The sequence below is a fragment of the Mustela nigripes genome, chromosome 5 (assembly GCF_022355385.1).
Source record: "Mustela nigripes isolate SB6536 chromosome 5, MUSNIG.SB6536, whole genome shotgun sequence".
In the NCBI taxonomy this organism is placed as follows: domain Eukaryota; kingdom Metazoa; phylum Chordata; class Mammalia; order Carnivora; family Mustelidae; genus Mustela; species Mustela nigripes.
The window spans coordinates 7,645,136-7,665,517 of NC_081561.1; the positions used below are offsets into that span (position 1 = coordinate 7,645,136).

At 45.8% G+C, this 20,382-nt stretch overlaps 1 protein-coding gene across 3 annotated transcripts in view; it reads left to right on the plus strand.

The window, feature by feature from the left end:
* Positions 1–3,075: 3,075 nt before the first annotated feature.
* DSP (desmoplakin) overlaps positions 3,076–20,382 on the plus strand; it is a 46,094-nt gene continuing 28,787 nt past the window's right edge. Inside the window, exons 1-4 of one of the 3 annotated variants that reach the window (XM_059399403.1) lie at positions 3,076–3,683; positions 16,491–16,593; positions 18,858–19,006; positions 19,730–19,904. In XM_059399403.1, coding sequence (XP_059255386.1) covers positions 3,484–3,683; positions 16,491–16,593; positions 18,858–19,006; positions 19,730–19,904 — 627 coding nt within the window. In that variant the 5' untranslated portion in view covers positions 3,076–3,483. Of the gene's footprint in view, positions 3,684–4,587; positions 4,708–16,490; positions 16,594–18,857; positions 19,007–19,729; positions 19,905–20,382 lie in introns of those variants that run through there. The other 2 variants (XM_059399401.1, XM_059399402.1) reach the window with 2 other exon arrangements.

Here is a 20,382-nt window from a genome sequence, read left to right on the forward strand (position 1 = left end):
ATTGTAAGAAATAAGCTGAATTCTTGTGCTGTGCTCCCAGGATTCTATAAATATGTGTTTGTAATACTGTATCAAACGTACTGGAATGATTTGTTTTCCTATGGCAGGCTTGATATCCTACAGAAAGGGAGCCCCGCCTTATTCATCTTCCTGTGATCATTCGCTGAGCTTATTGTGAAGTGCATAGTAGATGTTTATCTTTTTTTTTTTTTTAAAGATTTTATTTATTTTTTTGTCAGAGAAAGAGAACACATGCTGGGAGAGAGAGACGTGGAGCAGGCAGAGGGAGAAGCAGACTCCCCTCCCTGAGCAAGAAGCCCAATGCAGGACTCCATCCCAGGACGCTGGGATCAGGACCTGAGCTGTATGTAGGCGGGTACTTAACTGATTAAGCCACCCAGGCATCTCACATTGTGGATGTTTAATAACTGCTTTTTTTTTTTTTAAAGATTTTATTTATTTATTTGACAGATCACAAGTCGGCAGAGAGGCAGGCAGAGAGACAGAGGAGGAAGCAGGCTCCCCGCGGAGCAGAGATCTGGAAGCGGGGATCAATCCCAGGATCCTGAGATCATGACCGGAGCCAAAGGCAGAGGCTCAACCCACTGAGCCACCCAGGCGCCCCTAATAACTGCTTTTTAAGTGAATGAAGGTTAAACATCTGCAAAAGGGAGTTTTATTGATTCAGGGGGATTAAACACTAAAAGCTAAGATTTCTATCTAGCCAAGAGCTTTTGATTTAATGGGTGATATCTTAGCTTTATACAAGGTTTCTGCTTTCAAGAACGTTCATCTATTATAAAATTAGCAGGGCAAGATTATTATTTCCATTTTGCATGTGAAGAAATTGATCTCCTGCCCAAGTAAATTGTAGCACTAAGATCAGAATTCTGATTTTCTGATCTCCAGCCTTCAATGTGGGACCTTTCACAAGGTGAGCTCATTTAGACAACTCATGTGTATATGTCTGGATTCCATCTAACATGTCAATCTTTTATTTCATCTTTTTATCTTCCTTGGAGAAAGATAAACAGAAGCCATTGTCTTCCCAAACCTGATATGTTTGGTTAGCTGAAAGCAATCCCCTTTCTGGAAATGCCCTAAAGGAGCTCAGGAATCTGTAGGATAGGCTACCAAGTAACGGTAGCCAGAGGTGTGTAATTGGTGGGTTGTACTTTTCACCTCTTCCCCTGTTTGTAAAGAGATGGAACAGCCCTGTGAGTCTGGGTGGCGTTTGGGTCCACTGTGAGTTAGGTGGAGCTTTTGTCATGAATGGGCTGTGGTTTACAGATTTGTCTTGTTTTTTAGGAGAATTTTCCTGTGCAATTGCATGATCTTCTCATTACACAGCATAAGAATAAAGAAATCCCTGAAGATTTTAAATTGAAGATTTACTATATTTTTCAGGGCGGTGACAATGCCTCATTCATCTTCGTATTATCCAAAATCTTACACTAGCCCTCCATACAGTAGGTTATAATTATTTGCTGAACCAATGAGACGCAGAGAGGTAACAAAACACCCCAAATAAAATTACGTGCCTTATGCACCGACATCACAAATGGCTTTTCTTCCATCCAGCCAATGGATATTATGGCCCGTTTGTGCTGATAAAGACTTTGAGCTAAAGATTCAATGTTCAGAAGAAACACCGTTCCTGTCTGTACATCAGAGCTAGTGTGATCATTTGAATTTGAACTTTATCATATTACCATTTATTAAAAAGGAGTCTAAACTGAGACAGTGATGGGAATTACTGAGTGTGCTAACAGTGGTAAACTTTGACCTCATGGTATTTAATCTGGTCAACTCTGAGGTTGATTGAGAAGAACAAGAACAGCACGTTTTGTTGGAGATTTGTGCCTAAAGAGTGAGCTATGATTCGGGGTGCTATAATATGGGAACTTTTAGAAAACTTCCTACTCCCTTTAGGACATGTAAATGTAGTTCCATTTACGTTCTTTTCAGTTCACAAACATTTTGGGATATATTGTGTATGAAGGTAAGTTAATGGGCATTCCTTGGGAAGAGGACAAATATTTATTATAAAGATCTTTAAATGGTGTTTATTAAAGAGTAATCTAACAGTTCTCCAGATGATAAAAGCAGTTTTTTGCGGATTGCCTGACTGGGTCTGCATCTCAGCCCTGGTCTCAGAGACTACAGTGTGTTTCACACCTAACTGGGAGGGGGCCCTGGAGCAAGTTGCTGGAATGTTCTGACTTACTCATCTGTACCAAGTGGGTATCTCTGTCCAGGATTCTTTGCTGTTCTCAGACTGAAGTCCCAGGAAGGCCACTGACTTGTGGGAAAAGCTGATTTTCGAAAGGGATGGATCCTGTGAAAAGGTGCTCAGGGGCGTGAGGCAAACGTTCCCAAGGTTCTTTAAAAAAAAAAAATTAAAAAAAAAAAAAAAACAACAAAAACTGGATCTGAAGGTGGAAGTCTTTGCAACTTACTCAAAATGACCACCAACAGGCAAAGTAAAATAAATGACAATGTATATTTTCCTTTTACTTACTGCAAAATGGTTAGTGTGTTCTTTTTAATCTTCACAACAAAGAAATTAACTATTCATGGTGAAGACTTGCCCAGGAAGTGGTGGCTCGTTTTACACATCGGAAATCGGACTTTTGAGACAACTTTTCTGAAATCCCGGAATAAAAGAAGATTCCAAAAAAAGTTCCCTAAAATGAAACCTCACCATCTAAGCGTGCTCTTCTCAATTATGTTTCTGTTCAAAGCTTGGCTGGCACCGTTTCCAGGAATTAGCAAAAGTATGTGTTTCATAAGTAACCCTCCAATCGAATGGCCCTTATTTTTTTTTCGTCTTATTTCCGCCCCGGGGACCGAGGAAATCCTGAAAAGCAGGGGCCGCGCTTGCCCGGCCGCCGCAGCTGAGCAAAAGGCCTCCGGCGCCGCACGCCCTCCCCTCGGTAGCCGCGCCAGGGGCGCTCGGGTCTCGGGGACCCCGCCCCTGCCGGCGTTCCCCGGGCCTCGGAGGCGCAGGGCGGAGCCGCGGGCCGGCGGGCGCCGGTGGGGAGGGGCGGCCCGAGCGCGTCGGTGACACCCGCGGTGGGGCGGGGAGGCGCAGCGGCCGCACCCCGCCCTGGGAAGAAACCCGCCAGGTGTGGCCTGGGCGCCGGGTGCCAGCGGGGAGGAGACTCGCGCCCCCACCGACCAACACCAACACCCAGCCGCGAGCCCGCTCCTCTGCGCCCTCGCCGCCCTCCGAGCCACAGCTCTCGCGCCGCTCCTGCTCCCCGCCCGTCGTCGTCCCCGCGCCCGACCTCCGTCCGCCGCACCGCGCTCGCAGCGGCCAGGACGGCCCTGGTGGCCAGGAGCGTCCCCGCGACCTACTGCGCGCCCGCCCCGGTTCCCAGTTTGGGGGCCTTCCCTTCGAACCCCCCACCCCACATTCTCCGAGCCCGCCCGCCCTCGCTTATGCCTCGGCGCTGAGCTGCTCTCTGAGTGCCCGCCGACATGAGCTGCAACGGAGGCTCTCACCCGCGGATCAACACGCTGGGCCGCATGACCCGCGCGGAGTCCGGTCCCGACCTGCGCTACGAGGTGACCTGCGGCGGCGGCGGCGGCGGCGGGGGCGGCGGCGGCGGCGGGGGCACCAGCAGGATGTACTACTCCCGGCGCTGCACGGTCACCGACCAGAACTCGGACGGCTACTGGTGGGTACCGGCCAGCGGGCAGACACCGGGCGCCCGGCCCGCGGGGTCTCCGTGCTCTTCTCTCCGAACCCCAGCACGCTGGGACAGGGAGGGACGAGCCCTCCTCTGGTCGACGAAAAAAAAACCAGGTCCTGGCGGAGGAAAGTGGTTTTGCTCGAGCTCGTGAAAGCACTTCCTGCTGGCTCTGGGGCAGCAGCCCGGTGTCCTCCCGCCCCGTGCGCTGCTCACACCCGGGTGGGTGGGTGTGGGAGCCCGGAGAGGAGCGGTCCTTCCCTGCAAACGGGTTCTCCGTCCCAACCTTCTTGCTTCCCGCGAGCCGGGGCAGGAGGGTGGCCGGCGAGCGGTGCAGGAGGACGCGGCGGGCGTGCGGGTCACAGGGGTCTCTGCCTCCAGGACTCCTCCCCTCCACCCCCTGCGCCGCCGGGCCCAGCTGGCATCCCCTTTGTCCCGGCTGGCAGGTGGGAGGTCGGGCGGGGCTGTGACAACAAAACCCTACCTAACCTACTATTACCAAAAGTAGAACAGTAAACGAGCGGGGATTCCGGCCTGACCTGTAGGCAGGGCTCGGATTCGGGGCTCCTCCGCCTCTGGTGGCTTATCCTAAATTCCTGGTCACCCCGAGACCACCCCTCTCGGGCGCCTGGCGGCTCCGCCACCCAGGGCTTTTGTAAGGAGGCTGCGCGTCCGGAGGCTCTGGGTCGGGTCTCAAGAAGGCCCCGCCTTGGTCTTCCCTGCCTCCCAAACTGAGCTTTCGGGCCGGAGCAGTCGCCCGGCCCCAGGTCCCGGCTCTGCCAGGACACGCCTGCCCCCTTGCCCCGCTGCGCCGCAGCCCCCGTACCTGTGGCCCTGAGCCTGCGCCGTTGGTTTCCTCCTTTTAAAAAAGCCCAGGAGGAAGGACCTCGGTGTATTATTGGTAGCCGAGCGCGGGCGCAGGGTCTTCGGGTGGCAGCGGGGACATGTGGCGGGGTGGGCGCTGCTTCCCATCCGCGCCAGCCCGCGACGCTGGGGGCCTCTCCCGATTCAGGTACCCCGGAGGGACCCCCGGGATGTGGGGAGGGTCTGTTTCTCAGAATCATTACGGAAACCGATCGAGGGGGTAGTTTGGGAAGATGGGGGAAGATAATGAGGCTGCTTTTACTGGGTCCGCAGAGCTGGATGCCAGATGCCCACGGGAACCGTGAGAATTTTGCGGTCGGCGCCCTCCCCGCTCCCCTGCAAGCCCTTCCCCAGCAGGGCTTTTGGGAAACTGGCCTGCGTTCCAGAAAATTATTTACCTTGCCTGTGGCCTTAGGCTGGGGAGGAGCAGCCTGAATGCACTCCAGGAGTTTTTTGTTTTACCAGCAGATTTGAACGCAGGGACTGCTCGAGTTGCAACCTGTTTTCTGACCTGTTTTCTGCTTCGGTTTATTTATGTCTTTATTTTCCCCGAGCATCTTGGCAATTGATTTCCTCTTTTTGAGTTAGCAAAGAATTGTCTCGATCTTGGAGCTCTTGTTTTTTGGACATAATGAACCCCGGGGAATTCCAGGAGACACGGACCGAGTCCTAGGAAAAATGGGGAGAAAGTTTTGCCAGTTATTACTTTGGTTTTTAAGTTTGTTTTAAAACTTAGCCAACCGATTAAATCTGACACTTTACTTTTCCCTCCCAGTCTTCCTGTATTTGGGAAGCACGCTCTTTTAACCCACACATTTATAGTCCAGTCGGAATTTCGCAAGGATTCTCAGGCAGCAATTTTTCTTTTCTGGCATCTTATGAACCAAGTATTTCATTTTGATTTTGTATTTTTAAAAAAAAATATGATTGTGTTCATTCAGAGTCCGTTTTTTTTTTTTTTTTAAATTGGCAATAAACATTACTGGGTATTGGACTATTTTGCTCCCTCGGCCTCTTGTAGAGGTAAATTTGTGAAGAATTATGTATCCGCTAACGAACTGTAAGGCTCCTTCACGGAGACACTAAGTTTTGAGGAGGATCAATGTTTTCCCATAGTATATACCTTGTGTTCTGTTTTTCCAGCCTAAAAGCTGTTTATGAGTATGTCAAGTTTTACCTCTCTGGGAAGGGAAGACAAGACTGAAATTTTGAATTACGTAATTTGGGGGGAAGGCGTTTCTTTCTGCGCTTTGATGTTGATATCCCGCCCCTCCGCCCCCCCTTCCCCCCCATCCCCCTCTTCTCCCCCCTCCCCCGGCAGCGGCAGCGGGGCATCTTGCTTGGGGGCTGGAGTCATCGTGGGGCCCTTCTTTCTTGATCCAGTAATGGGGATTCTCCCAGCATGCCTGGCCAGCCCCTGGTGTGGCTGACCCCTCTGGAATGAGAATTAGCGCGAGCGCGCGCGCACACACACACACACACACACACACACATCCCCAGCAACTGCTGACTTGTGGATCTTAAAAATAAGGAGAACTGACTGAAGAGAGACAGGACTTGCCCTGACACTTTTTTTCTGGTGTTTTTAATGGTTTTGCACGGAGGGACTGTTGTCCCAGAGCATGTACTTTGTAGAAGGTGGATTTCATCTCTGACCCGACTGCCCCCAAATGGAGGATTAAGAATTCACTAAGTGCTTTTCTGCCCCCAAAGTCTTTCTAAATAAAGGTTTTTTTTTTCTTTTTAAGGCACAAAAACTGGCATGGAAGCTATTGGTTGAATTTAAGTTTGTCTATTTAAACTACCACTTTATTGTCTGAGTGATTATTTTTTTTAATAAGTGCGATTTTAAAGAATTGGTGTTTGTATCTAACCTTTCCCTAAGTAAACTAATTTGAGTGTGTAAAGAGCCTAAATCTCCTTTTTCTCTCTAAGATGACTTTAAAACATCTTCCTGTGTCTGTGCTTTATATTAAGAACACTGTCAGTTCTTAAGACAGTATTTTATCTCATTTGTGGTTCTTCTTCCTTCCCTGCTTACCCATCTTTTGTGTTTTCTTTATTGTAGGCTGAATGGAATCAAAACTACTTTCATTTCTTTTTCTTTACTCAGTGTTTGAAAGTTCAGTAAATGTTATGTGCTTGATGATGTAAGAGGTATATTTTTGAAAATTTAAACTGTGGATTTTGGTTGTATAGGATGTTATACTAATATGCTTTTTTCATTTAGGCAGATCTACCCCAGTCTTGTTCTTTTGGTTAAAAGAAATGACAAATCTATAGTGAAATTTGGAGGCCAAGCGACAAAGTCCCACAGTTGTATATTTCCCTGATCAAAGTGTGGATATTATTGGAGGATTAAAAGCCAAATAGGGTGATTAAGCTTCAGAAATATGTGGTCATAAAGTTAATGCTTACTTTTCTCCAGAACTCGTGATTTCAAAGCCAAAATACATGTGAACCTTAATTGATACAAAGTTTGTTTTAAACTATCTTTTAGGGGCGCCTGGGTGGCTCAGTGGGCTAAAGCCTCTGCCTTCGGCTCATGTCATGATCCCAACATTCTGGGATCAAGCCCCGCATCGGGCTCTCTGCCCAGCAGGGAGCCTGCTTCCACCTCTCTCTCTCTGCCTGCCTCTCTGCCTGTCAAATAAATAAATTAATTAAATTCTTTTAAAAAGAAGCCTCTTCCTTAGTGAGAGATACATGGGTCCATTTGCATTGAATTTTAAGGCTGGGGAGAGTGCAAAGGTGTACAGAGCCTCATTCTTCCACTTTGGAGACCAGTAGAGTAAGACTTGCCCTAAATCCCCAAGTCCATTCATGGCCAAGTTGGCCAGGGAACTCAAGGCTACTCCCCTCTGCCCTCCTGTCAGCCTGTGCCTTTAGACCATGTATCTTTTGTAGTAGACTGGACAGCCCTGTACTTAAACAACGGAAGTATCTCAGTTCCACTCATTCATTCATTCATTCATTCAGTAACTACGGAACATGTGGTGAGTGTTAGGTGTCAAGGAGAGTCAAAGGTGAAAATACAAAAACTTTTTTTTTTTTTCTATGACAAAGACTTCTTGAAAGAAATGGAGTTCCTTAAAGGAAAATAAGCACCATAATACAAAAGGATGATGGACAGGAGAGTATCAGTGATTCCAAGGCTTCCTAAAGATAACATCTGTAGTGGAGGCACTAGTGAGATTTTATAAAGAAAGTGATGCTGAATTAGACTTGGGAGTGTTTCAGCAGGTCAGGATGGATGGGCAAAGAACATTCCAGGGGGAGAGAGGAGCACGAGAAAAATCTGGGAGACGAAAGACCAGGAGCACACATTCAAGGCCTGTAGAACAGTCTCCTTTCTGAGTGAGAAGCTGTAAGACATCAAGGAGGAAGGGCAGGTTGGGACCAGCCCTTGGGACACCTTGACTCCATGGTGGGGAATGTGCATAGGCAGAGGGGAGCCATTGCAAGTTTTCACAGAAGCCCAGGGGTAGAGTCCTGCACTGAAGGAGCAGGGAGCTCAGACTGTCGTAGTGAGCTGTAGGATGGTTTCTGTGCAGCTGTGTGCTGGGTCTGGAGGAAGGTGGCTTAAGGAATCCATCAGGCAGTGAAGGAGAGAGGTGATGAAAGTCTGATCGAGGGTGGTGGCCTGACCGTGGGATAGGAAAGTGGTTGCGGCCGGGTGGAGTGGAGGCTGCCCCTGAGAGCTGGATGCGAGAAGCAGGGAGAGTCTGAGAAAACAGGCTTGGAGTCCAGTGACTCACAGCAGGGATCTTCTAAATATTTTTCTGGGAAGCGATTGCAAAGTAAGATTCAGTTTAGCTTAATCGAGAGCAGATAACACTGACATGGTTATTAACTTTGAGTAAGTTCCATCTTTTATAAAAGTATCAGATCAGTAGTTAATAATAGTTACCATCACCCGGGAGACACCTGTGATGTGCCAGGTATCTTCTGTCCATTATTGGAAGGTTCCCATTGTACAGATAGTAAACTGAGGTTAAAGTAGTGACTGCGACGTGGCCCGGGTCACACAGCTAGTGAGTGGCTGAGCTGCGTTTGAATCCAGGATACCACAGTGGGTCAAGAAATGATCAAAAACCTTGGCTGTTAGAATTATCTTTTGTACTTGAAAACTCTTCTAGCTAAAATGCTTTTACTCTGTTGCGTTCCTGTGAAATATTTATTTCATAATCATTGTACTCTTTTGTTATTCCTCTGGTAGGGTTTCCATCTGCTTAGGAAGAAACACAGTGTGATGCTGCCTTCAGCCAACTCCTGTTGGTCAGCCCTACAGAACAGCTTTCAACAGCAGTTAACTTTGTCCTCTAAATATGGGCATAATTTCATCGTAGTTCAGGTGACTGAAATGTCTTGGGAAAGAGAAAAAACCTGCTGATGGCCCTGATGGCTCAGAGCTGACTACCTAGGGTGGAGCAAAGGTGGGCTTGGGTGTGACTTGGGGAGTCCAGCTCAATCCTCAGCCAACCGGTCTTTCCAGATGAGGAGGTTCTAGAAGGCTGCTTCAGTCTGGAGGCCATGCTGCTCACGGCCTGGCCCCACCCTTCCCTTTTCTCTTTCTCTGTCCTGCACTCCATGGGAAACAGTAGGTGTGGTTCTGATAGTAAAGGTACCGCCCCACAGACCCCCAAGTCTCAGTGAGCCTCTCCTTTGGGGCAACATCCTGGAGAAATGTTAGCACAGCCCAACCATTTACTTCTTATCGCCCGCACCTGGGACTGGACGGGTCCAGTACTTGGGAGGGTCTCTTGAAGGTGAAATCCACATTTCATGAAATTGATGATGCTTTAGCAAACAGATTTTAAGTGCTTGCTTGGAATCACATTGACAATTTTTTATTTATTTGTTTTTTAAAGTTTATTTATTTAGTAATCTCTATACCCAGCGTGGGGCTCGAACTCACAACCCCACGATCAAGAGTTTCATGCTCTTCCAATTGAGCCAGCCAGGTGCCCCTGGAATGAAATTTTTTTACATGCAAACATAACGTCCCTTGCTTCATCTGGCACCGGAAAAAAGTTGAAAAGGAGCTGACTTCGTGAGGAATAACCAGATAACTTGTAAATAATTTTTTCCCCCCTCAGAATGAATGGGAGGTTTCTCTTAGGGGAATAATTCAAAATAGAAATTCTTATGACATTAAGGACCAAATACCCATGTGTCATCCCCACTTAATGAAGGAAAAGAGGGCATCTTTTTCTGAATTTTCTTATCCCTTTAGTAAGTTTTGTGCTGTTAAAATGTGTCACTCTTTTTGAATCATCTCAAACTTTTTATTTCATGTCTTGTAATAATTTTCGGAACCTGTGAAGTGCCTCATATTTAATACCTAATCCATTTCTTCTTTTTCATGTTTTGGTTTGGTTTTAGTTTTGTTTTGTTTTTCTTTTTTCCTTCTCACCTTATCCCAATTGGTGCAAAATATCCTTGGGCAAACCTCAGAATTACACACTGAGACAAAAACACAAAATGCAAGATAAAACCGAAATCTCAGAATCCTATCCTCAAGGCAGCTGCAGTGAGGACTGGGTTTGTGCGGGAAGCGGCCAACCTTCCTGGCTCCCCTTAAGAATCCCGTCAAGCGGGGCACCTGGGTGGCTCAGTGGGTTGGGCCTCTGCCTTCGGCTCGGGTCGTGATCCCGGGGTCCTGGGATCGAGCCCCATATCGGGCTTTCTGCTCTGCGGGGAGCCTGCTTCCTCCTCTCTCTCTGCCTGCCTCTCTGCCTACTTGTGATCTCTGTCAGATAAATAAAGAAAAAATCTTTAAAAATAAAAAAAAAATAAAGAATCCCGTCAAGCCCAGAAGGCCGGTGTGTTCCTGTGTGTTACAGAGGCAAATACTCAGTCATTTGCTCCGAGTCACAGGCTGTACAAGCAGGAGTGGCTGAGCAGGGAATGGACTTTTGGTCTACCGACCTCAGAGTATTCATTAAATTAATGTTAGGTCTTCTGTTTGTCCCACAATGCTCCAATCCACTGAAAGCAGTGTGAGAATCATAAAATGGAAAGGAAGTGGAGCTTTTATTACAGACGGCTTCCAAAGCTCCCGGGTGAGGACAAAATGAAGGCTTGGAGAAGACCCTATTTCTAAAATTTATACGAAAAAACCCTTTTCTTACATCGTTGTGGTGGGAATGGGGGGTAGGGGACAGGGCAGGTGCGATCCCTGACTTCGATTTGGAAATCAGGGTAAGGAGATGGTGGTCATATCCTTGGATCAGTCTTTTATTTACCTTTGTTTTTCTTTTTCGTTACTAAACCAAACAAACATGCATTCACTACCTTCTGTCTGCAAAACGAGGTTGTTAGGTGCATGGAGGAGTCAAGGGTGACTAAGATATGGGACTTTGCTCTCCAGGACTGGGGTACACAGGTGTGTAATGACTAGTGCAGAATAAGGGCGGAGGTGGGAACGCAAGAGCTCCAGGCAGTCAGCATGTGGTCTGTGACTTCCAAAGGATGGACACATGACATCTCCGCTGTGTAGCATGTTTGATGTGTCTTGGAGGTGTGATACTGTCCTCCCGTGAAAAAGTAAAAAGATCACTTTTTCCTCTTTCAAGATCCTTGAAAGAAGCTCCAATAGTACATGTTAAAATGCTTTGAAAATTCTAAAGAGCAAAGCAAATGGGCTTTAAGATCCATATGAATGCATCACACAATTCTAATTTCCAACCAGTATTTATGGAGCTTTTCTAAGGCCACTCTTCGTCGAACCTGAATATATAAAGAGCCATAAAATGCCATTTCTGGTACTTGTTCAGGACCCTAGGTTGATGGAATGAACGAAAGAAAGGCCAGAGATAAAGAGGGTGGCAGAGAGAGAGGGAGAGAGAGAGAGAGAGAGAGAGAGAGGAAGAGAGACAGAGGAAAGAAGAAGAGAAGGGGCCCAAGAGGAGAAAACGTGTATCCACAGAAAGAAATGCAGAATTCACTGGCGTGGGCTGGGGTGTAATGAACAGCATAGATACTATAAAATGACTTTAAAAAACAAACAGTAAATATTTTTAAAAATTACCTTGTAATGCTGCATGCATCTGTTCAAAATATTTGTCTTCTGTTTTTTTTCCTATAGTATTCTTGGCAGTGTTAAACTAGTGTCTTAAAACAGCTAATTCTGGGGACGCCTGGGTGGCTCAGTTGGTTAAGCGGCTGCCTTCGGCTCAGGTCATGATCCCAGCGTCCTGGGATCGAGTCCCACATCGGGCTCCTTGCTTGGCGGGGAGCCTGCTTCTCCCTCTGCCTCTGCCTGCCTCTCTGTCTGCCTGTGCTTGCTCTCGCTTCTCTCTATGACAAATAAATAAAATCTTTAAAAACACACACACACACACACACACACACACACACACAAACATCTAGTTCTGAAGTCCTATTTTTTTTAAAGAAAAGAATGTTTTTTGTCAGTAGTAAAATAAAAGATAACTGTCTAATATTGTTCACATATTCGTGTGCTTTGTCCCTAATATTTGGATTAAAATCCAGAACGCATTTTCCGTTTAGCCATTGTTGAAGGGATCTTTATGTAAACTGAACCACTACTTGTTTAAACAAGTTTCAGAATGAATTTTTTTTTTTTAAGTGTTTGTGTAGGCAGGTTCTTTGTCGTATGAACCATTTGCCTTTGTAAGTTTGAAGATAAAAACCAGAATTTCAGAAAAGTTGAGGACAAATGTTATTTTTTTAAGGACAGTTATTAATTTTAGAAGTCAGTATTTTTTGACTGATCTGACCCAAGTGAGTTTTGTTTTCTTGTGGGTCTTTTTTTTTTTTTTTTTCCCCACATGACATCTTTCATCTTCCATGTCACTGAGTCACTGAAATGGGATTTAATACGTGAACTTTGAGCTTGTTAGTTCAATTCTCACCGTGGTTTAAAATCTCTGCACCCCAACACCTATATGTACCCGTAGTGAAAAGTTCTTTCCGGCCAGGGATTTTTAAAATCTTTCCATGCTTGTTAAATAAGTACATTTATTTAAAAATTATTTCTTCACCTATGCTAGAATTGTGCATTTTCCCAATCCCTGGATGAACTTAAGAGGAAACTTCCCTGCCATGAGACAGAACAAACGTGTATAATATTCTCGGTAGGAAGGAGTTCATTTGGTAGTTTTATGGAACAGTTACAGAAGAGTGAACTAAAGAAATCTTAGGTATCATCTTGCCTAGTGGATGAGAAAACCCAGGTCTAGACATTTCTGATGTTAAAAGAAAAAAAATTCCAGAATTGTTATGTGATCAATACAAAATATGATTTGACTCAAAAAGTTGTGAAGGGCGCATAACTGTAAAAAAAACACACATGTTCCCCGAAGCCAGCCCTCCCGGCTCTCCTGCTGAAGAATCCTGCATCGCACAAAGTCAGGGGCCTGATGCCAGACCCACTCCATGAGTCACAGTCTTTTTGCCTGCCCTTCCTCCTTGATTTCAGTAGATCCATTTCTATGGGGATCTTCCCTTGGGCCAGAGACCCTCAAACGGAACAGTAAAGTGGATTCTCTTTTCCCTAGTCACCAAACCTCCGTGGGTCCGAGTCTCCCTCCCTTTGTCTCCTGTTGACAGACTGACCTATGGGGAAAAGCGTACACCCAGTTCCCTTTCTCACCTAGCTCTGTTTCCAAAGGTTGTTCTGGGCCACACGTCGGACCGAAGTGAGAGTCTTAACAGATTAAAGAGGGAATGTGTAGATCTTGCTTTAAGAGCCAGGCAAAGTCTTGAGAAGTAGTGTGTCAGATGGAACTTGGTTAATTAGGTCATATTTTCCCTATAGACAAACAGCAAAGCCAAAGAATCTCTGTTACGTTGCTCTGACACTTAGCTTTTCCTTCTTTGTTGACCCTTAAAAAGATTCGATTTTCATGCATTTCTCTTGCTGTATAGTTGTCAGTGTATTCACTTAATTGCCAAGCGACACATATGGGGTTTTAGTGGCTATCTAGGGCATGTGTGGTGAACATAGGCAGGTCCTTTAGCAAAGCGTGAAGAACTTTTTTTGAGAATTATTAGCAGCATGAAGTTACCTGGGGCTTCTTGTTGTTGTTGTTGTTGTTGTTTTAATTTAAATTCAGATGTGTGCAGGGGAGAGGAAGCAGTGAAGATGGCTTCTTAATTTATAGAGATGTCCACTGCTGTCCAGACAAATGTCTTCTAAAAGTAGGAGGGAACCAAAAAAATATACAAAGTCCATCAGTATTTTAAGCCAACATATAACTTCCTCACCTCCCTTTTTGCTGGATACAGTTCACTTTTGTGTCATGTAACTAATAATTGGTTTTGAAGAAGCTGGTGAGTTTTATATTTTGTCAAGTGAACTTAGAATTGAGTGTCATAAACTCACCCTTCAAAAGACTTGTATGTACACTGTGGTCCCTTCATTCACAGCTGAGTTGGCCTCCCTGCCTTTCTCTCTTTCTCTCTTTTAAGATTTTATTTATTTATTTGACAGGCAGAGATCACAAATAGGCAGAGAGGCAGGCAGAGAGAGAGAAGGAAGCAGGCTCCCTGCTGAGCAGAGAGCCCGATTTGGGGCTCGATCCCAGGACCCTTGGGATCATGACCTGAGCCGAAGGCAGAGGCTTTAACCCACTGAGCCACCCAGGCGCCCCCCCCCCTTTTTTAAATACATTTTTATTTTGGAATGATTTCACATTTACAGAAAATTCGTAAAGCTACTGGAGAATTTTCCTGGACCCTTCACCCAGTTTGTGATACTTTTTACAACAGCACAAGTTATTAAGTCTTTTAAGGGACTCTGACTTTCCATTGCCCGAAGAGAGAGCCCTTTCATTTGTAAGCTGGGGACTGGCTTTCTTTGTGGGAATCACTTTGTGAACAGGATCGCTGAAAATGCTTCCAAACAAAGGTACTCTCATCCCTGTTCAAGAGAGAAAACAAAGATAATTACACAGGACCTTCCTGATTTCCTTTTACATCCTCGGGTTCTAAATGAGCTTTCTGTATTTCCCAGTTTTTTTTTTTCCCCCTTTGTCTCTTGAATTTCTTTCCTGTGATTCTAAGGCGATTGGAATTTTGCACAAGTTTTGACAACTGGTGGAGTCCTGCTTACATCTCAGCGATGTAATGTGCCAGATTTCCTGTATCATTCCGCATGGAAGGAAGAGAAGGCCGCATTCACGGGTGGGGCGCGCTGGTTTTGATGGGTGGGCGGTCCGGGCTGCGCTCTGCGCTCTGCCCGGGCTGCGCTCTGCGCTCTGCCCGGGCCTGCCTGGAGCAGCGGTGTCATCACCCAGGAGTGGTTCCCAGGGAGAGCTTGGGTCCTCACCCACATACATCAGCTAGTGCTGGCTTGTAGGAGCCTCGCTTGCAGGGAGGAATGGCAAAGAAGTGGCAGGGAAAGCCAGTGCTTCTCCAGTGTGAAAAGATGCAGAATCAGGGCCATGGAAGAAATTTCTTGCGATTTCACCCCATCTGTGCATAATAGTATAGCCTGGATTTTACAACACCCCCCTTTTATTAAACAGTGAAAATCTTTCTTTACAGCACACACAGACACACACCCCAACCCCCAGGTACACACACTTGTAGGAGAAAGTGAATGCATCAAACAGGCGTCGAACAGTTATTTTCTGCAGGTGTAGGCTTGCCCTGTCCAAGGGGCCTGGATGCCTCCAAGGCCCTGTGAGGGACTCAGGCTTCTTGCAACGCATTTGGGAGACCTTTTCCTGAACATTTAAACCATAATTCAACATGTTTTAAATCTCTCTTAAGCTAAGCTATAGGAGGCTGTGCCATGATTTAGAGTATCCCGGCAAATGACCCAGCAGGACTATTTTTATCATACCTTTTCTTTTGACTTCTATCTGAATCACATTACATTCCTGGCATCTCTTTCTTTAAAATATGGTACATCTACATTTCACCACCTTTCTTTTAAGATTTCTGAATGCATCTACCAGAAAAGTGTTTTGGGGACACACCTGGGTGGCTTTCTCCGTTAAGCACCTGCCTTTGGCTCAGATCATGATCCTGGGGTCCTGGGATCGAATCCCGCGTCTGCTCCCTGCTCAGCGGGGAGTCTGCTTCTCCATCTCCTTCTGTCCCTTCTACCCTGCTCATTCTCTCTCCCACTCTGTCTCAAACAAAATCTTTAAAAAAGAGGATTTCATTTGAGAGGTACATTTGGGTGATTGTCCTTATAGAGAAGAATATTCCATAGGGCCATCTTGGAAGGAAAAGTGGCTTGTGTTTGTATTAGAGTTGTTTACATTTCCCTTCACTTTCCTGACACCGTATTTCTTTATCATTATTGTCTCCTTGTGATAGCAGAAAATACTTCTTTAGAATAAGCTCGTCTCGTGCCTCTAGCTGTTTTCCTCAGCCAGACTGGCCAGTGAAACTCTCATACTCTGAGTCTGATCCGTTGAGGTCTTCCCTTGGAGGGGCTTGTGCAGATAATCCTCATTGTGGATTATTGGGGGATGAAGCGGGAAAGGTGATAGATAATCTGCTAGAAATGTGTTTTTACAACTCAAGGGACTATTTCTGGGTTGGATCTTAGACCTGGAAAAAAAAAACTTTAGTAATTATTAGGCTAGTTAGTAAAATTAAAAAATGTTCTATAGATTAGCCAATCATATTCAGTTTTAAATGTCCTGATTTTGATAATTCTACTGTGGTTATGTAATAGAAAGTCTTTATTCTTAGGAAACATATGCTGAAATATTTTGGCATAAAAGCTTATGATGATCTTCAAGTGGTTCAGACAAGCGTGGGTATCTATAGGTAAATACACCTGCAGAGAGGGAAGAGGAGGATACAGGAAACATGTTAGCATTTCTGGCTGAAGGGTCTATAGGAGTGTTTTTGTTGCATTTTTGCAACTTTTCTGAAAGTTTGAAATTGTTTTGAAACTGGAAAAAAAAATTCATGCCTGCTTTTTTGTGTTTGCTTCATCAGTCAAACCGGGACGATGTCCAGGCACCAGAACCAGAACACCATCCAGGAGCTTCTCCAGAACTGCTCGGACTGCCTGATGCGGGCAGAGCTGATCGTGCAGCCGGTGAGCTTGCTTGTCCCGCTCCATTGGCCACATCTCGCTTTGTTCTCCGTTAGCGTCGCCTTATCCTCCTGACCTGTGCTTCCTCACTCACGACCCTCCTTCTCATACTTAGGGTTTAGAGATTATCTTTTTCTAAGCGGACTAGAGAGGGGTGTGTATCTTCGTAACCTAGTGGCGATGTTGGTTTAACAATGGAAACCAGGGCTCGCAGGGTTTCCCCCAGCAAATATTTACACAGATGCCCACCCTTTTGGCTTTGCAACAGCTCCTCATTTATTATTGTTTGTGTGATTATTGTAGCACTTTCTCTTCCTAGAAATGCAGCCTGACTTGTGTATCTTGCGGGTTTATGTTGTACACCATCAATTTAAGAAGTTAGTTTTTTTCTTTAGGAAAAATTACCATATTGTGAGAACAATTCTGTTTGAGAAACAAGGAAAGGAAGGAAGGAAGAAAAATGAGAGAAAAAGGAAGGAAGAAAGAAAGAAAGGGAAAAAAAGAAAATGCAATTGAAAATTGAGGAAAATGGTAGCATTTAACAAAAACCTCCCAGTATTTCTGGGTATTAGCTTAGATTCTCATTGAAACAGGCTTAGAAATCCTGGACACTGTGAGGTTGTATGAGTCAAGTTTCTATTTTGAAACACTGTAGCTGGCATTCAAATTTGCTAAAACTAGACTAGAGAGTTGTAGGGCCATAGACCCCTTCTCTCTCCTGCCCCTGATTTATTGCACATCCCTGTGAAGGGACTGAGTTCTAGCCTCCCCGATGTGGACCGGGAATCTGGCCCATCACAAAGTACCCCTGTTAAATAAATATAAAGAAGGATTTTAACCAAGTGAATTTGCAAGGTTCTGTTTGGAGAATATCTTAATGTTCCAATTTCTCAATTTTGGAGATTTGGGGTGGAATCTGGTCTATTTCACCCAGTTAAAAAAATAACTTCACTTTAGTCCCTCCCTGTAAAAGGATATTTGGGACTCAGCAAATGAGCTTGGTGCTAGTTCGGGTCGTTTCAAGTCTCTGACTTGCAACGCACTCCTTCTCACAGAGCCGTGGTTCCTTTACCTAGAGCAAAACGGGAAGCTCCTGCGACTCAGACTGAACACGTGCACGCCCCAGACCTGGACACGAGGTGTAGTGGCTAAGGAAACGCTTTCCATGTGGCTTCGGAAATTTACATGGCATCACGTGCATAGTGTTTTTTTATTTCTGTGCACGGAAGTGGAATAACGTCAGGGAAATGTAGTGTGTTTGCTGCCATTTCTGTTAAGAGAAAGAAGGTTCATTTGGCTGAAGCCCGATGAAAGCAGCAAATGTAAAATTCCAGGGAAAGCTCCTATATGGCCCTGTGGCAGCAGGCTTTTGCATGGGAAAAGAGGGTGGTTTCCTTTTCTAAAACAATTTTTAATTAGAAAATATTGATAGCCTCACAAGAAGTTGTAAAAATAGTACAGAGCACTTCTCGTGTGCCCATCACCCCTCCCCCAAAGGTGACATCTCACATAAGGGTCACGTGTCATCAGAAGCAGGAGATTGATTGGCCCAAGATAATGAATTAGATAGGCTCCTTTTTTTTTTTTTTTTTTTTTAAGATTTTACTTATTTATTTGACAGACAAAAATCACAAGTAGGCAGAGAGGCAGGCAGAGAGAGAGGGGGAGGCAGGCTCCCTGCGGAGCAGAGAGCCCTATGTGGGGCTCGATCCCAGGACCCTGAGATCATGACCTGAGCTGAAGGCAAAGGTTCAACCCACTAAGCCCCCCAGGTGCCCCAATAGCTTCCTTTTTAAGAATGGAAAAACTTTGTTCCCATAAGATGGAGGAAAATCGCAGTTCGTGTGTAAAAGACCTTATCTAGCATAATAGTACTATGTTCTTACCCCAGTGAAGTTCCCATTGGCCGAATGTTGTTTGTAAACAGGAAAGATAGCATTTAACACATTGAAGAAAGGGAAAACTCACTGCTCCATAAATACACTTTTAAAAGCCTAGTAAAAATTTAAAATACAGTCCACAAATTTTGCTTCATGAATCCTCCTGTATTTACCCACTTCTCTCAAATTAATAAGGTAATTTCCAGGCAGGAATTCTTTGCAGTCACATGCAAAATGGAAACTCACACTCTTTGTTAAGTTCACAGCAGACGCTTTTGCTGCCATTAACAAAAGTGAAGCTTCTCTCTCCAGCATTTTCTGCTCTAGTGTGAACACCTGTGAAGCTGTCTCTCTACATGTTTCCTTCATGTGAATTCTTTCCTTTAGGAGCTGAAATACGGAGATGGAATACAGCTGGCTCGGAGCAGAGAACTGGATGAGTGTTTCGCCCAGGCCAATGATCAGATGGAAATTACCGATAGCTTGATCAGAGAGATGCGACAGATGGGCCAGCCGTGTGATGCTTATCAGAAAAGGTGTTGCCTTTACCCCAGAGCCTAAATGCAGGCGTCATAAACCCACTTTCGCTCGATCCCGTGGCCCAGGTCCTCCCTTGAAGGGAGCACAGCTATTCTAGGGGGAGGGCTCCCTTGCCTTGCTGTTCCGTAGCTACTCTGTACAGATGGACGGCACTCACTGCCTCCATCTTATGTGGCTGCCATGAAAAGAATCAGACAGACCCGCCCAAAGGAGCTGGCTTGTGTTGAAGGGTTGAGTTTGTTCTGTGATGTTCGCTGGACTTCCATCTGGGGAGCAGCAATGGCCTTTGGCACAGCATTTGCCTTTCAAGGGTCCAATACCAAGTCAGGCTCAGTTTCATGTGTACAAAAATGAGACCTGTAGAGTTGGAAAAGCAGTTTAAAGCAGAAACGGGTTGTCTTGATTTTGTTGTCAGGGTACGTAGGGCCCAGGATACGAGGCAAATTCCCAGGGTGAAATTTAGGGGGAAAACCGAGGTTGCTACCAGGTTAGGCAAAGCCAGCTACACTTGCCCTGATGTTTCAGGCTCTGACCATCACAGTAGTGAGGTTTTTATATGGGATTGCAATTCAAGTCAGATGGTAAAGAATTCTCCAAATCCCACATCTGTGACCTCTATCCTGGCAATGAAGGAGACTCAGAAAGGGGGGCGTTTGCCTAGAACATGGGCCCATAGGCAGTTTTCCTGCAACAGTGTGATTGTTTTCCTTTCTTTTCAGACTGCTGCAGCTCCAGGAGCAGATGCGAGCCCTTTATAAAGCCATCAGCGCCCCTCGAGTCCGAAGGGCCAGCTCCAAGGGTGGTGGAGGGTACACCTGTCAGAGTGGCTCTGGCTGGGATGAATTCACCAAGCGCGTCACCAGCGAATGTCTGGGGTGGATGAGGCAGCAGAGGGTAAGCACCTTCCTGATGAGGTTGGTTCTCGAATGTTCCAAGCAAGCCTGAGTGGGGCAGAGGTATAGAACGTGGCAGGCTCAGCCCCTGCGGTCTGGCCACAGAGTGGTCTGGGATTTCAGCCAGCGGCGGAAACCTGGTATTTTCCGTAGTTTCCTCATATATAATTTATTTGTAATTTTTTATTTTTTAGAGAGAGAGAGTGGTGCACACTCACGAACAAGTTGGGGAGGGATAGAGGAAAAGAGAGAAAGATTGAGAATCCGAGGCAGGCTCCATGTTCAGTGTGGAGCCCAATGTGGGGCTTGATCTCACAACCCTGAGATCATGACCTGAGCCAAAATCAAGAGTCGGATGCCTAACCGACTGAGCCTCCCAAGTGCCCTGCCTTGTGTACAATTTAAATCGAAGGCTTCTATTTTGAAATAAATCAAACTTCCGACAGTTTTTTTTTTTTCCCCTCTCTTGTGGCTTGGGG